General features: G+C 41.0%; 1 protein-coding gene across 1 annotated transcript in view; it reads left to right on the top strand.

Annotated features, from left to right (window-relative positions):
* TAF3 (TATA-box binding protein associated factor 3) overlaps positions 1 to 17,165 on the top strand; it is a 118,071-nt gene that overhangs the window by 76,476 nt on the left and 24,430 nt on the right. Inside the window, exon 3 of the mRNA XM_071552847.1 lies at positions 10,011 to 11,827. Within this exon, the coding sequence (XP_071408948.1) occupies positions 10,011 to 11,827 (1,817 nt within the window). The remainder of the gene's footprint in view (positions 1 to 10,010; positions 11,828 to 17,165) is intronic.

The following is a 17,165-nucleotide window of genomic DNA, read 5'->3' as shown; positions in this document are numbered from 1 at the left end:
TCTGTTGAAAATAAACTTCTCATTCCCCCAGTCTTCCTTATTTTTATAAAATATTCTTTTCATTACTGGGAAAATACTTTGTTTCCCTTTCCTACCCAATGAATACAAAAAGATGGATGGAAGACTCTCGAAATACGTGATCTGTTTGGGGGTTTTTTGTAGTGCCAGAAGTAACCAAAGCACTTTGAAAAACACAGATATGCTTCTTGCCCTGAGCAGCTTATCATTTGGATTCAAACGTGCTCTTGCAATTGCAAGTGATGCACAAGAGGAGGAGGAGAGGAAAGGCAATTAGTGGCCAAATGAGTTGTTAAACTAAAAAGTTATTTGAAGGTGATATACGCACTCAGAGCACTTTCTACGACGGCAAAGTTGCATCTTTGTCCTGCATAACTGGAGTGATGATGGACTTTAAGCTGTGCTGAGCCAAAGCTTCCTTCCGGGAGTGCATTTTTGCAGAAGCTCCATCATGTGAACAAGAATATAACAAATTATGACTCAAAGTAGCCCAGGTTTCTTTTTGAAGAGTAAAGTGAATTGCAGGCAGACACAGGTAATTTTAGCTGATCCCACACCTCATCTGGCAGAAGAGTTCTCTCTCCATAGGGATTTGGTGCCACACCTGGCACAAAGGTGTCCATGTTTATCCTCTGAACTTTGAGATGAGCTGATCATTTGATAGGAGACCACTGTCTTCATATCCCCATTTCTTCCATGCCAAACATCTTCCCTATGCTGATCAGTATTGCCACGTTCTCCCCTCCTGTCTCTGCTGGCTTTGCCACAAAACCAGTAATGAGTTGGGTCACTAATGATCTCTGGGCTGAAGGGCACATTAGATATTTATAGCAGCAATATAAATAGAAATATGCTTATTAGCACAGTCCAAAATACCTCATCGTGCCATCATGTCTTTCTCTTACTTGCTGTCTCTGGGACTCCTGAGGATGAGAAATGTGACTCTTAAATTCTAGAACCTGGGCCCTAACCCACAGTTCTGCTCTCACAAGTGGGTTACACAGAAAACAAAGCTTTTTGGGTTGAAGTTTTGAACTTTTGGGGAGAAAGAGTGAGATCTGAAGTACTATAGTGAAAGAAATATGTGCTGTTTATGGGGCAGCTACACCTTCTGGGGTTCTTTAGCTCAGGTGCTAAATAAGATTAACTAGTCACTGTATTTTCTCAATACTGGATCCAAATGCACTTGTAGTGGAGGACTAAAATTCTGCAATGCCAGGTAAAAATTATTAGTATGGAAGAAGTACAGGTACCCCAATGCAATAAATACCCAGTCTTTTCCTCTGCCAGGAGGTACAAAAGTTGCTTCCTAAAATATTTGTAAAAGCCTGGGGATTTTTAACCTAGGATTTTATTGAAGGTAGAACAGTATATTTTCTTATACAAGACCATAATATAGAAAAGGAAAAACACTGTAAAATCCTTCCAGATGTTTACATAGGTTCAGTGTTTTTGTTTTTAGTAAGATTTATGATACTTGAAAAGCCGGTTTGGAAAGCTCAGTCAGAAAGATTAGATACAGAGGTGCAAAGTGAAAAGACTGACAGTCTGCTTTCCTTTCCTCAAGTAAAAATACATATAAACCCCTCATATTATATTTGAGAATTGTTAGATACTGATAATACGATGTGGATTTTCAGTCTTAGATCACAAATTTGATCTTTGCATGAGGAGCGGTGCTGAATCTTAGTTGTAACTGAAATTCTCATCTGGAAATACTCCTGGGAAGATTATTAAAATACTACAGGTACTGACATCAGCTACAAAGATCTACTTGTGCATATTTCTTTAAAGGGGGGTAAAAAACACCTTAATACACAGTATTACCATAGCTAGGCCCTATTATACTATTGTAATCATAGCTGAAGCAAGAACGGTGATTAACGATGGCAATTTATTGTATCTGACGAGGGGAGAAAATAGGAGATGTTGTCGTTATCATAAATCATATCATAAATAACCAAAGAGAAGCACTCAGAAAGCTTGTGTGGTGTCAGCAGCAAGCCCTTTCAGGCACGTTAGCCCAGGATGTAGCCATAGAAACCCCAAAGTCATATTGTTATCTTAGTCTTGCTGCAGTTATGTGATACAACAGTATTAACATATAGATTAGGCCATTTATAATACTAGGTGTCATTTCAGGTTGGCTTGCTTATATAGCATTTTAGTTTTTTATTGTGCCAAATGTTAGGGAAACGCTGCATTTTTACAGGTCAGTATAGAGCCATTTATAACGTATCGGCTTCACACCTCTGTCAGTCTTGCTAATGTACTCTGTTATTGATTGGGTGTACTCTATGAATTGTCATTGCCTAATTACCTTGTCTTTGCTAATAATTTTATTTTTTAGAAGTCAAAAATGTGCCTTTAAAAAGAAAACCCAAATACCTGCTCGTGTGCTTTGGGATGAGTTCCCCATTCTGTTAAGGATGGTACACCCCAGAGGGAGGAAAAAGTGAAATAAAAAACATGGACATCAATCAAAATTTTGTTCTACAGGTTTTCTGTCCCTGGCTCTGTGTTTTGATCCAACAGTGGTGGTTTTCACATCACACTGTGCTCTGCAGATTTCAGGGGAGAGACTCAATCATGGGTAATTCAGAGAGACACCAAAGTGACTGAGCAAGGCTGACAGAGAGCAGGCTGGTCCTCGCACATATTCTCACTCCATCACTTCCTAGAGATGGTTCTGGAGTTGTTCCTACTCTCCACCCAAAGCTGCCTAACAGCTCCAGGCACATTAGCCCAGCACTGCTGTGCATTCATGTGTATGTGTGTGATCTACAAAAACTGTTGAGCCACTGTTAAAAGCTTGTATTTAGACAGAAACACATTTTTGCTTGCTGTAGCAGCACAAATTCAGGCCTAATATTTTGTCAGCTCAGACAGAGATGGTGAGAGTGTAGCAGATAATGATCTGCCAACACTGTTTTTCTGTCTTCAGTAGGGATCTGGCTGTGTCATTTTAAGAATCCTGTGTAATTTGGCTTCATAAAATTGCATATTTTAAAAATATTAGAATAGGACAGACACTAGGTAAGTGTTTGAAAGTGCTATTCTCATTTTATCCAGTGTCCTAAAGCAGCACTGGAAGCCAAAGTCTCACATTATACCCTAAGCCAAGATGGGATGCCCAGAGTGATGCTCAGCACCTCTTTCCTCTCCTTTCCCACTTTTCCCCCTTAGGTTTGTGTGATTCTGAGGTGGGTTTTTACTTTGTCATCTGGACACTAAACTAATTTCTCTTTTGTTTTTTATTTCCACTCCCAGATGTATTTTCATGTGAGTTTTAGCCTGTTTAGTCACTGCTCTATGGAGGAGGGGCAAGAAAGGAGCTGCTGGACTTTCCTGTGGCTCATTCTACTCCAAAACTTTGAGTAATAGCACGACAGACCAGATTGGTGATTTGAGCTCAAATTAGCAGATAATGTTGCTTATTTTAGCCTCAATTAGTTCTCCATCATCCACCACAAATGCTTGAACCAGGACAGATGCAAGGTTTGGACTGTCTCCTTTTAAAGCAACAAGGTGATGTAGAACAAAAGCTTTAGGAGCTGTGGTTTGTTTCTGGCAAACTATCAATGCCCTGTTCTCATCCTTGCTGGCAATGTCCATGGAGAAATTTGAGACATGTGGAAGATGAGCTCCTTGATGGTGCTCTCCCTCCAGCTGTCTTCCCATAGGAAGTCCCAACTGGAAAATATCGGGGTTTGGTTGGTCTTTATACAGGAAAAGAGAAATCTGTTGGTTTTATCACCTGTTTGGTAAACAGGTCACATCAGTGAACAGTTGTTTTCATAAGGCGGAGAAATTACAAATATACAGACATAACATATGCACAAATATCCATATAAATATCCATATTTTAAGCTCCAAATGTATTGCAGGTATGTTCATTTTGCATTAGGGTATCAGGATATTGGCCTGTAGGATATCAGGATTGAATTTTGTCCTTCTTCCATTAATTTCCTTTATGGACTACAAGCACATTTTCTGTTTGTTTTGGGAAAAGGCCATTGTTATTACAAGTAAAAGAGATAAAACATAGCCTGGCATAAGAAAAGAACTTCACTTTTGACAGAAGTCAAAAGTCCTTGCTTATTAGGATATCATAGGGATGTAAGCTCTTGAGTTAATGACTTAAAATTTCCAAAAAATTATGTTTGGCTTCATCCCATGATTTAACTAGACAATAGAAAAATATCCTGGAAGTCTGCAGGATGTTTTTTCTATTTTTACTTATCACTAAAAAGCTTCATATGTTGGGTGGGAACAATCTGTTCCTTCCTTGCATTTGAGAGGTTGGGCTGGCTGTGGGTAAAACTATCAGCTCTATATTCATGTGCTCCTAATGAGCATATGCTTGGAAAGAAAGATGAGTTGAAGATTTCAGTGCAGGCCCTTCCACATTACTTCCTTTCCTGAGTCCTAAGTTTCCTTAAAAACCCTGATGCTTCCAACTTCCAAACATAAGCACGTGGTACCATGCAGTGCAGAGGAGCAAAGAGGCCTGATATGAACAGAACTATGTGTGAAAGAATTCCATGATCTCCTGACAGATCTTATTTGGCCACTTTGCATTCTGTTAGAAAACAAAATATTCAAGTTCTCTTTAAAAAGAAAAGGATTATGAAGGAAATGTAATTGTTGAAAATAGTCATATATGGGTTACATGGAAACATCTGCTCTTTGAGAATTGTGTCCTTAATGGGTTTGCTCTGATAGCTGATACTTTTTATCTGCTGTACTACAGTTAACATCAAACACTAAATGCCAGAATCTTGCATATTTCAATAACAGTAGTTTGCTTCCACAGGAACTGTTACCTCCCAGAGGTTTGTGCATTTAATATATTAAATGTAGTACTGGAGGTATGAGCTGCTGTTACTATTCTTTCTTCAACAAGTGGTGTCCAGCTTTAGGCCAGCATGTCTGATTCTGCTTCATCTTGTAGCTAAGGAATACTGGTTTATTCTTCATTCTGCATGTCTTATCCAGATGGTTTTATCATGTCACTACTCTGTGACATTGCAAAATATTAATCCGGTTTTCAGAGGAGAGATTGGAACTTTGCTTAAATTAAATACCAGCGAAAAGACAGGGTAAATTTTTGTCAGGGCCAGGAGCTGAGCAGAGTGTGGTCTGTCCCAGTCTGTGCCACGTTCTCTAGGAGACCATCTACCTCTGAGTGCTTATAGTGCTGTCTCTGAAGCTGCCAAGTAAAAAGCCTGGTAATGACCAAGATGATGACAATTCTAATTTTACAGATGTATTTATATATAATAAGTTTTCTTGCCTGAAGAAAGCCCATACACAGGCACCTTTGTCCTCAATCAGATGAGTTTTGCATGTGTTTTTCCTGCCTTCACTGTCATCTGACATGTTGTTGTAAGAGCAATGTGTGCTGCCTCCTCTGATGAGGCAGCCAGGGGAGCGTGATAGTGTGCTCCAGGTGATTGCACTTCTTTTTCTGCAATAAGGGCAGAATTTCTGTTCCTTTGTGTCCTTGTGTCAGTTTTAGGGATAAATAGAGCCTCTATCATTGAGAATTTCGAAGTTCATTACTGAAGTGTTGAGTATTGCTGTCCTGAAACTGAGCTGTGGCCAAATTAAGCAGGTATAAATTCAATAAGCCTTTCGTTTTGGGGTCCCTGCTGTGCTGCAGGAACATGATGTACCAAGAAACTGAGTTTGAGCTTCTTTAGTGGTTTTTCCTTAAAAAACCTGCAGGAGTTTCAGTTTCTTGCCTGAACTGTTCAGCTTAAGAAATTTTCCCGCATTTGAAGTGGTGACAGATCCCCACTGTTTGCATTTGGAATTCTAATGCTTTCTGTCCAGAACCTCAAGGAGCTACATATTTACCAAGTTCAGCTTTTACAGCACCTTTGTGAGATGGAATTATCATTGTTTGTCAGATGGGAAGGCAGCAGGATGTGGTGTGTGACCTGCCCAAAATCACACTGCAGACCCATGTCAAGACAGGAGTGGATTCCTTCCTCCATTATCTTCAAAATCATCTTTTTATGAAAGTGAACTTGCCTTTTACATAGATATGAATGATGTTGTTACCAACAGATTCACTTAACTTGTAAAAGCCCTGTAAGCTCCTCGAGTCCAGCCATTAACCCAGCACTGCCAACCAAGGCCACCAGTAAACCATGTTCCCAAGTGCCACATCTGCACATTTTCTGGACATTTCCAGGGATGGTGATTCCACCACTTCACTGGCTTGTCCTAGTATTCTCAAGTAAGAAATGCTGTCTTAATAAACAGATTCCTCATGAGCAGCATGCTAACAGCTCTCAGCTTGTTTTATTTCAGTGACAGACAAATCCAGTGCTGAACTCATCTCTCCTGCAACTCGTGCATCATCTGAGCCCAGGCTCTGCACATGGGGCAGGCTGGCATCATAAACAATTGCTCTCTATGGCTTTAGTAATGTGAGCATTAATATTGATCCAGCACTGACTTCTCCAACAACCCAAAAAAAATGTATCTGTTATCTTGAGAAACCTCCCAAACAGCTCTAGTCTCCTTTCATTACAGCAGAGAGTTATGAGGGCAGATGGCCGAGGTGATATCCACTTGACCTATAGATGCTAACGGGGGTTGGATCATTAATAAAGTGGCAGAGATAGGGGAGAAATGGCAGTGAAGAGAGTTAAAAAGCAATCCTGTGCACAAGGAGTGGTGTGCCCAGAAGTGCCGGGTAGGGAATGAGATGGGCAAAGGTGTCAAAGTGGCTGCTCATCACCAAGTCAGGCAGAGCACGCTCCAAACCTGATGTTTTCCCATATTTGGTTCCTGCTGTGGTGTGAATCCTTTGGGAGGAAAAAGAGCCGTAGGTCTTGACCCAAGATAGAAATTTCACTTTCTCTAATTAAACTCCCCCCCCCCAAAAAAGTGCTTCATTGTTTTCTGCCACGGCCACAGCTGCAGTGGCTCAGGTTTGAAAGCTGCTGCCTGGCAGAAAACCAGTCCTTGCTGAAGATCAGACCGTGGCCTCATTCCAAGAGAAATTTGGATTTCATTTGACCACGATAGGATTCCAGATTGTCATCTGAGCATGTCTGAAAAGTGGTGAATGTGTGTCAGTAGTTAAGTGCTCGTGAACTTCCTTAGTCCCTGGATTGTTCAGGACTGACCCAGGCAATTTTTTCCAGATGTTTTGGGGAATCCAAGTCCATATAAAAGGGATGGTAATGCTTCTGCTTCCTTACTAAGTTGTCTTTGTGGCTTGCAGGAATGTGCATGAAAGCTGGAGCCAAGACACCCCAATTTCTACTCTCACCTCTACAAACTGCACTTTAACCTTTCCTGCCCTTCCCTGGCACCTCCACACAAGATCACAGAAACTTCGTGGGCCCGCTGCAAACTTTACTTGGCCTTATTAGAAAAAAAATAAGCATTGCTCTTTTTTTATTGTACAAAACTCCTGTCCCTGTTCTCTAAACCTCCTCTGAAATTGTTTTTTTGCCTTTGATCCAGCAGCTGCTGGTATTCTACAATCCTGAGTAGGTAAAACATGAGAAGCACCTTGGGATGGGAAGAAGTTATAAAAATATGAAATATTTCAGTGCCCTTCCGTGAGACACAGTGTACCAGAAGGGCCGTTAAAATGGACACCAGGCAGAAATCTGTAGCAAATAAATGTTCAGATTTTTCTAGTAAATGTAATTTTTTTACTGTTTATTGCAGCAGTTTCTCTTCCACTGCATTGACTCTTTTTATCCCCATGGTTTTCCTATTAAAATGGTATATGTTGCCATCTCTAAAGTCTGCATGATCAAACTCTGTCTTTCCTAATATTTGAATCTGGCTGCGTTTTTTTCTTGTGGCTGAGGCAGAAGATTTGTCTAAATCCCCATTTTAAAATATGGTGTTTGTTTTAAATTTTATCCCTCTAAATTTTAAATGAAAGCAAACTCTCAGTGGTGAGCTGGGTGGAATGGGGTTGGGAGGGAACTGCTCGGTAGCAACCAGCGCTGTGTGACATCTGATGGATGCTGATTCTTCATCCCCAAAACACCTCTGAGCAGGTGAAGGCAGCTGATTCCTGCAGCAGCTTAAACAGAGATTGAAATTACTTCCATGATGGGGAAGCAGATATTTTCCCCCCATAGCAGGTGCAGGTTCAGTCCACAGTGATTTCTCAGTTATACTCTAACTTTGCAGTTTAAAAAATTTAATGTCAGTGCCCAGCCAGGCAAAACCTAACTCCCTAACATTTCTGTTTTTCACGGAAGGCTAAGGCTTTATCCTCAGGCAAAGTCTCTTCTCTGGGCTGGCTGCTGTAAATCCTCTGGGCCCTGGCGAAAGCCAGACTTGCTAGCTCATTTTACTTAATTTGTGATGCTGGCAAGATTTGTGCTGCAGCCCAGGGCTCTTGACTCAACTCTCCTAAATCAGAGCATTGACACATTACAGTAGAGAAACACCAGCACAGAAAACCTGAAAATAAACTCCTTGAAAAGAGATATTTCAGAAAGATGCTGCCTTACAGAGCTTTAAACAGTGTTACTGGAATGTTTCAAGTTTCTTGGTGTTTGCTTCTTTAAAGCCACCTGCTTATTAAGAAGTTGGGTTTTAGCCACGGTCCTAATGAATGTTTTTTACTGTATATTTCTTGTGAGAATCTCTGGGTACTTGATAGCTTTCCTCAAAAACCCTGCTAAACAAGTCATGAGTTTTTGCAGGTGGGTAAACAGAGATGTGGAGTAAAGTGAAGTGAGGTTGTCTGTGCAGGAATGTTAACCAGCACAGGTGTAATGATGTAATTACTGCAAATATAAATGTCAGGTTAATGCCTGTGTAGACATTCTTACTCCAGACTAAGAATCCTTTTTCCTGCTTGGGTAATTCCATTTTGAAAGTGAGCAAGTGTATCCAAGAGGATAAAGTGCTTGGCTGTGGTTGGGGAGATCAGAGGTTCTCTTCTTAAACCTGTTGTGGATTTTCTGGGAGATCTCAAGTGAATTTTCTCGTTTCTCTGCACTACAATGTCACGTGTGGGCCTGAGGATGCTGTTATATGTAGGAAAAAGAAAACAATTGCTATTAAGGAAAAAAAAGTGAGCAATCACACAGGTGTTGTCCACACTGGCTTGGACCACTTGCTGCCTGGTATCCAGACTGTGCAGGTTTGGGGTTTATCTTGTTTTCACAAGCTGGTTTTTGGTCTCACAGCCCAAAATCTCACTGGCTGTGGAGTATGTTAAGTGTATTCCTCTTTCATCTTGGTTTGACTGCTGCAGAAAGCCAGCAAATGCACTCCAGGATTGCTCCATGATGCAAACAAAACAAGAGTAAGGGGGATGATGGGGAAATGCATTTCAAAGGCAGGTTCCTGATCCAAACCAAGGCACACACACAATGCTGGGGTGTTCCCACACAGTCATAACAGATAATGTCCTTGTGCAGCAGTTCTTAAGATGATATCGGAGATGAACCTGGCAGGTTGAATGGGGCTTAGTCCTCTGCTTTAACCTTCAGACTGTGCTGTTTCAGGAAAAACAAACTAAGTTTAGGAAGAAATTTTCCTAGTAGTTATACTGCAGTCAAAACTGTGAAATACATAGTCAAGGCAGACAGTTCTAGTTAATTTTACTTTGATCTTTGCAGTCCAGCTGTGTTACAGCAAAAAATGTTTCAGCCTCTTTCCCTTCTTTTAAAAATGAATATAATGACATAATAATGGCATTTTTGGGTAGAACTGACCCTTTGGACCTGCTCCACGAGCTCTGCCACCATCGGTGAGCTCTACCTAGGCTCATTGATTTGATTTTACACTGCCATGAGGACACATGCCACTTCCAGTGGTGGTTGATGTGAGACAGGAGATGCCACATGTTTCTTCCAAACAGACCAGTAAGAAGCTCTTAGCTGGTCAGTTATCTCTTATGGGCTGAGATGCACATGAACTTTTGCTCTGATGCTTGTTTGCTTCTGTAAAACACATTTTAATTGTCCTAATTTAAAATGTTCTTGTTACAGAAGAGGAAGAGGAACAGGTGCCTACCGATGGAGGTACATCTGCAGAGGCCATGCAGGTCCCACTGGAAGAAGAAGGAGATATGGAAGAGGATGAGGCAATTAATGATGAGAACTACTTGAGCAAGAGACCATTAGAAAGTCCTGATGCCGAGGAATTCCCGCCTGTGAAACGGCCAAAACTGTCTGTTTCCAAAGGGGACAACTTGGATGTAACTCTGGAACCACGTGAGCCGCTTAGCTCAATAAATACTCAAAAGGTACCACCAATGCTTTCTCCAGTTCATGCTCAGGACAGCACAGACTTAGCCCCTCCTTCACCAGAACCACCAATGTTGGCTCCCATTGCAAAATCCCAAGTGCCAACCCCCAAAACTTTAGAGACAAAGCCGTTCGTACCCAAAACAAAGTCCAAAACAAGTTCTCCAGGACAGAAGACAAAATCTCCTAAAACTACACCCTCACCAGTGGTAGCTGGAAGTCCCATACGTTCACCAAAAACTGGATCCAAAGAGAAAAAGTCACCAGGTCGCGCCAAAAGCCCAAAAAGTCCGAAAAGTCCAAAGGTTCCTGCTCATGTTCCGCAACCACCTGTGAAGCCTGAAACACCAAGTAGAACCCCTCTGGCTGCATTGAGTGACAAGATAGGAAAGGAAAACATTCAAATAAAGCAAGTACAGACACCACCCGAGCCTGTTGCCAAACCAAATATTGACAACCAGGTGAAGAAAGCACCAGTAATGGACAAGACCATTGATGATTCAATCGATGCTGTGATTGCTCGTGCATGTGCAGAACGAGAACCGGATCCCTTCGAGTTTTCCTCTGGTTCTGAATCAGAAGGGGAAATTTTTACCAGCCCTAAAAGACTTTCTATTTCAGAGACTACAACTCCTAAACCTTCTGTTTCTGCCAATAATGCAAATAAGGCAGGAGCAACTCCAATACCTGCCTCAGGTGGGACTTCAAGTTCAGACATTTCATGGACTATGGATGACTCAATTGATGAGGTCATTCGGAAGGCAAACATGGGGACACCTTCTAATCCACCGACCAACTTCACTTACTTCTCCTCTCCTTCTGCTTCACCACCAACTCCAGAACCTCTTCTCAAAGTCTATGAAGAGAAAACCAAGTTGGCTTCGTCAACAGAAGTGAAAAAGAAATTGAAAAAGGAGCTGAAAACAAAAATGAAGAAGAAAGAAAAACAAAAGGAAAAAGATAAAGAGAAGAACAAGGAGAAAAATAAGGAGAAGGAAAAGAACAAGGAAAAGGAGAAGGACAAGGAAGGAAACAAGGAAGCAAAGTTTCAGTGGAAGGAACTACTCAAAGAGGATGATCTTGATCCCTATAAATTCAAACTAAAGGACTTTGAGGATGCTGACACAAAAGTAAAGTTGAAAGATGGCAATACCAAAAAAGAGAGAGAAAAACATAAAGATAAAAAGAAAGAGAAAGAGAAAGGCAAAAAAGACAAGGATAAAAAAGACAAAGAGAAACTCAAAGATAAGGGTAAGGAAGATAAGATAAAAGTGCCATCAGCACCTCTTGTGTTACCTCCCAAAGAAATGTCTGTGCCCTTGTTCAGCACACCATCTGCCATGAGGCTTCCTGGCATGTTACCTTCCTTGTCTCCAATGCTTCCTGAAAAACTGTTTGAGGACAAAGAGAAACCAAAAGAGAAGAAGAAAGACAAAAAAGAGAAGAAGAAAAAGAAAGAAAGGGAGAAGGACAAAGAAAAGGAGAAGAAGGAGAAGGAAAAGGAGAGGAAAGAAAGAGAAAAGAAAGAGAAAGAAAAGGAGAAGCACAAACATGAAAAGGTAAGCTGGTTGGATGAGTTGAGATGGCACACTTGCTTGGAAAACCCACATGGAGTCTTGTGTTTGCTGCTGAGCATTGTCCAAGAGCTTTGAGGAGAAGGATGATTACAGGTTTGGTGTCTTTTAAAAATAACAGCTCCAGGGAAACTCTCCACCAAGAGTTTCAGGGATTGTCCCACCTCCTTGGAAAACAAAACAATGGAATTTCAGTTCTGTGAACTTGAAATGTGAGATTGTCCTTCTGGTTTCCCTCAAGTCACTTTTCACTTTGAAAATCTGGGGCTCAGACACAGCAACAGCACACACACGACAAAGGGATGCGGTGCTGTGATGCAGAAAATTTGTTCTGTGGATTTCCACTATTAGGGCCAGCAACCCTATACCCTTCATATAAACTTTAAATTTTGTTTCTGAACGTCTCCTGTTTCAAAGCTTGTAGAAGCCTGGAAATTCCCAGGTAGACAGAAATGAGGAGCAGACTGCCTTCAAGTAAGCGAGTTTCCCACTTATCTCAGATGCTTAGAAGAGCTGCTGAGTCTCCTCTTAGCCAGTCTGCCCCTTGTTGCTCCAATTTGTTTTAAGTAAGAAAACTGTTTCTAAATTATGGTCTAAATGTTGAAATGTCACCTTTCGTTTCGTGTCTTATGCTTGAGAGAGAGAAGGGGAGAGCTAATTTTCAAGGGGTTTGAGCTCCTTCCACTCCTGTAACTCTTTACTGATTTACATCAGCCAAAGATAATTTCTTCTTTCCAATATCACCTAATCTTGAGAATATATTTCATATTTAAGAAATGAAACCAGCATATTTGCATGTTATCAGATTTGAAATCCCATTAGAAGCAGCTCCCCTAATTCAGGATTTGCTCTAATTTTTTTGTCACTTCACCTTATAATGCGCATTAAATTGTTAATATTGAAAAGAAAGAAGAAAAGAAAGAGATTGTCTCCATATGTGATAACCTTGGACACAGGATTTCCTAAATCTCTGTCCTCAGCATTAGGAAATACTGTGTAAGTTCTGGTTTTACCAAGGTGCTCTTTACATCCTGCTTTAAGTGTGATACTTGTTTTCTATCAGGCTCAAATTTGGAATATTCCCCACTCTCCTTTTTTGCCAGTGTTATGTTTCCTGCTGGACTTGCAACAAGTGCTGATTTCAAAACTTGATATAAGTTGGCAAATATTTTTTCCTTGAATAATCTGGGTGATCTGGAGAACATTTGGGAGCTGTGGTTGAGTTGGTAATGGACAGGGTTGTGGCCCAGTTGTCCATGATAATTTAATGTCTGACTTTAGACTGCAGCACTTCAACAGATTCCCCATTATGTGTTTTCGTTCCTCATCACTGAGAGGTTTTTCAGGATTTCATTGAGAATTTCTGTAGACATTTCTTGTTAAGTTAAATATGGGTGTATACAAAATTGAGGCAATGAGTTGCTTGTTTCCCAAACATTCAGTTTTGCTTTTCTTCTGCCATTCTCTGTATCTAATTCACTTTAGAGCAATATAGCAGATATATAAACAAATACAAGCTGGTAAAGCTTCAGTATAGACTGAACATATACATATATATACTAGGAGAAGGAGTTCAACACTATAAAAACTTGGACAAATTAAATTGACAAAGCTGCCCATTACCTTGGCAAAAAGTCCCTGTCAAAAGATAAACTTTAAAGCTAGAATGCATGAAAGAGTCCCCAGATAGAATTAAAATTTAAACTGATTCTTGAGAGATAAGCTTTTTTTAAATCCACCTCTTTGCTGCAAGTCAGGATTTTAAAAATAAATTTCCCCTTTAAATCTCTTGAGCGATTTTCATTTTTTGCAAGGCCGCACTGCTGGTGTCCTGGAAAAATGGAGAGTTAGAGCTTTATCAGTTGGTGCCCTGAGGTATGTGGCAAAGAAGCTAAATCCTTGAAGATTAGCAAAAAAAATGCAGCACATGGCAATAAGGGGCTTATATGACTACTAGTATTAGTTCAGGTGAAAGAAGTATTGCTTATACATAAAACTGGACAAATCCACTGACAATGTATTTTTAGTTAGCTACAAAGGAGTCTTATATTGCTGGACTTTACCTCTTTGGTGATTTGGGAAGCTTAGTAATCCACTGTAAATGCTCTTCTGCTGGCCCCAATTCCCAGTATTACTCCAGAATGCTGCTCTTTCGTTTTAACCCCTAAAAGTACATGTTTCCTTAATTTAGCTTTCAGATCACACAATGACTTATTTAGCCAACAGTTGTGCTACAGGAGCAAATGGTCAAGTTACAGCTCGGACATTTAATCTTCCACGGTGCGTCCGATTCGGAGGCACAAGCACGGCCTGGAAGATGAGTTTGTGGGCTCACTGCACTTCCAGCTCGTGATAGCCAGTAGAAAATATCAGATTTCTATTTCTAATATTGCTATACTTAAACAAAACAGTGACTCAGCTGTAATGTTCCCATTTTTTGAGCCTTGTTATAGTTATTACCTAAGTGTACATCCCATCCTGTTGGAGAACTGAAGCTTTTTATCAAGTTTTTCCTGGACTTTTGCCCTGAGCTGCTGAAGGACACAGAACAGCAAACAAAACTGTGCAAAAATGGCAGAAAACAGAAGCTGAAGGCGTCATACTGGAAGTGTTTGGTGGTGGCCCAAGGAAGAGCTGTTTTGGCACAGGGCTTGCCTGCAGCTCCATGCTCTGCAGGAGTGTTGGGAGCTGTCCTCGGAGCCAGGAAAGGAGATGGTGAGCTGGGGCACTGCCTTTCATGCTCTACCAAACTGAAAGCAAACAGTTGGAGCAGTTGCACCCCACTAGTACTCCAGAGATTACCGGGCGTGCTGTAGGAGTGACTGAGCAGCTGCTGACCCAGTTTCAGCAAGCCTTAATACGCTGAGCTGGAAACTAAAGTAGTTGAGGAACTGCTTCATGAGAAATGGAGCCATCCTTGCATCAGGGCAGGGCTTGCCAGAACTGCCCCAAAGTCAGCTGCCCTTGCCTGACACTGATGTAGAGGAAGAGCAAGCTATGCAAGATATAACTGTGGATGCTTCTTAATTTTCTCTCTGCTGCAGTCATGCAAACCCTAGACACAAACCCACACTGTAGAAAGATGCTTTCTTTCCTCTTGTATCAAAGGATAAGATTTAGGATTGTGGTGCATCCCTGTTTTCCTCTCCCAGCAGACTGTGATGTTGATATCTGAGCATGGAGAAGTGGTTTATGTGCTTTTCATCTGCCACATGAGCCCACACCACCATTATTTAGAACATCTTGGTGGTATATAAATAATAGTACCAAGGACATTTATGGATGACATGAGGGAGCTGGGGTTGTTTAGCCTGGAGAAGAGGAGGCTCAGACGTGACCTCATCACTGTCCTGAAGGGAAGTTATAGCCAGGTGGGGGCTGGTCTCTTCTCCCAGGCACTCAGCAATAGGACAAGGGGGCATGGGCTTAAGCTCTGCCAGGGGAAATTTAAGTTGGATATCAGAAAAAATTCTTTACAGAGAGAGTAATCAGGCATTGGAATGGGCTGCCCGGAGAGGTGGTGGATTCACCATCCCTAGAGATTTTTAAACACAGATTGGACGTGGCGCTGGGTGCCATGATCTAGTAAATGAACTAGAGTTGGACCAAGGGTTGGACTCGATGATCTTGGAGGTCTTTTCCAACCCAATCGATTCTATGATTCTATGATTCTATGATTCTAATGTCTCTCTGTGCTGAATGCTGGAAACTAAAGCAGCAGTGCCTAAGTTCTGTATTTAAAAAGGCACTACCGAAGGAGAAGAAACCTGCAAGAAAAGAGGGTAAGACAGTCTCCAAAGTCATGTGCCTGGGCCTCTGGTACCCAGAGTTCAGTTCCATGTCTCTTTAGAGTGGACAATGCTACAGGTTAAGGTGCTAGGAAAGCAAAGAGACTCATCTCTGGAGAGAGGCAGTGAAATTGTTGCAGGCATTGGAAGCTTTGTAGTAAAAAAGCACTTGCAACACTTCAGGTGAATGACATAACAAAAAATTTATGCCATAAATAAAAAAGCAGAGAGGGGCCTGTGAAGTCAGCTAATCCATATCCATGGAGAGCTTTATGGAAGAGCATGGTTCACTGGGTCAAAGGAGGAATACCACTCAGGCTGTAGCCCGTCTCTGGAGCAGGCATCTCTAGTGAGCAGCAACATTTCTTTGGGCAAGGTGCCTGCCATGGAACTCTCTTGTTACCTTTCTCAATGTGAGTCCCAGCTGAACCCTCCCACTCTGCACTGCTGTCTCCTGCACTGCTGTCTCCTGCACTGCTTTCTGTGCCTTGATTGGTTTACCCTCCCTTTCATAAAGAAAGCTTTATGAAACTGGTGATTTCCTCATGTTTCCATTGAATATATGCATAGTAGTTTTGTCTCTTAAGTTCCTGGATCAGATTCAGATAGGTGGTTGTTTTGTTCAATATGATGACACATGCTCAAAATGAGATCAGTCTCTCTCTCTTTATATATATATATGGATGTATATATATTTATATACATATATAAAATCAATTTTTATTTTTACATATGTTTATATATAAATATCTGTCTAAAAATGAATATACACTTGCCTTATATGCATATAAGTTGAGCAACCCATGTATGGAGAAATATTAGTGTCAACTTTGATCATTCCATACAGGTTTTGCAAAGCAGTAGCTCAGTGGGTGTTTGTAATTTTGGCACATACTGGTTCCAAGAGTTCAAGGACATATTCAAGTGGTCTAAACTCCACCAGATACTGAGGTTGGAAACCAAGCCATTTGAAAAATAGTCATTAGAAGACTCAGCCTAATTGCATTAAAAAGCAGTGGTTGTTACTCCTATGTGGATAAACAGTTTTTAAGTATGCAGTGTTGGTGCTTGGGGTTTATTTGCTTCCTCTGTGTCTCCTTTTGATTCAAGAGGATCATGGTACATTTATGTGATGAAGCTGGAAAAATAATGGAATTTAAATCTCAAAAAAATTGCAAACACTTACAGGTGCCTGTAAGGTTTGAGTACCAAAGGACAAAGCATTTCATGTCATTGTTTAGAAACATACTGGGGGGCTTTGTCTCTCTAGAAAAGTACTCTATCAGGAAGACTTGTTAACAAAGTGTATAAGCAGGTGCAAATGCAGCAAAATTTCAAGTTGATTTTTTAGTTTAGAGTTTGTATTTGTGATTTGGTATGTCTGGAGCCCCCAACCAGCTCAGGCTTTCCATGCCACAGCACAAAGAGTGAGAAAGCAGTGATCAGACTGTCATCGTTTTGCCTCATTAAGCTGATATACTCTGTTTGGTTAACTCCATCAGTGCTTTTATGTCATTAATATATTTTGGGAGTCT

This window comes from Pithys albifrons, chromosome 3 (genome assembly GCF_047495875.1).
Source record: "Pithys albifrons albifrons isolate INPA30051 chromosome 3, PitAlb_v1, whole genome shotgun sequence".
Taxonomy (NCBI): Eukaryota; Metazoa; Chordata; class Aves; order Passeriformes; family Thamnophilidae; genus Pithys; species Pithys albifrons.
The sequence above is the reverse complement of the archived record's forward strand: the minus strand, read 5'-3'. Positions and strand labels throughout refer to the sequence as shown.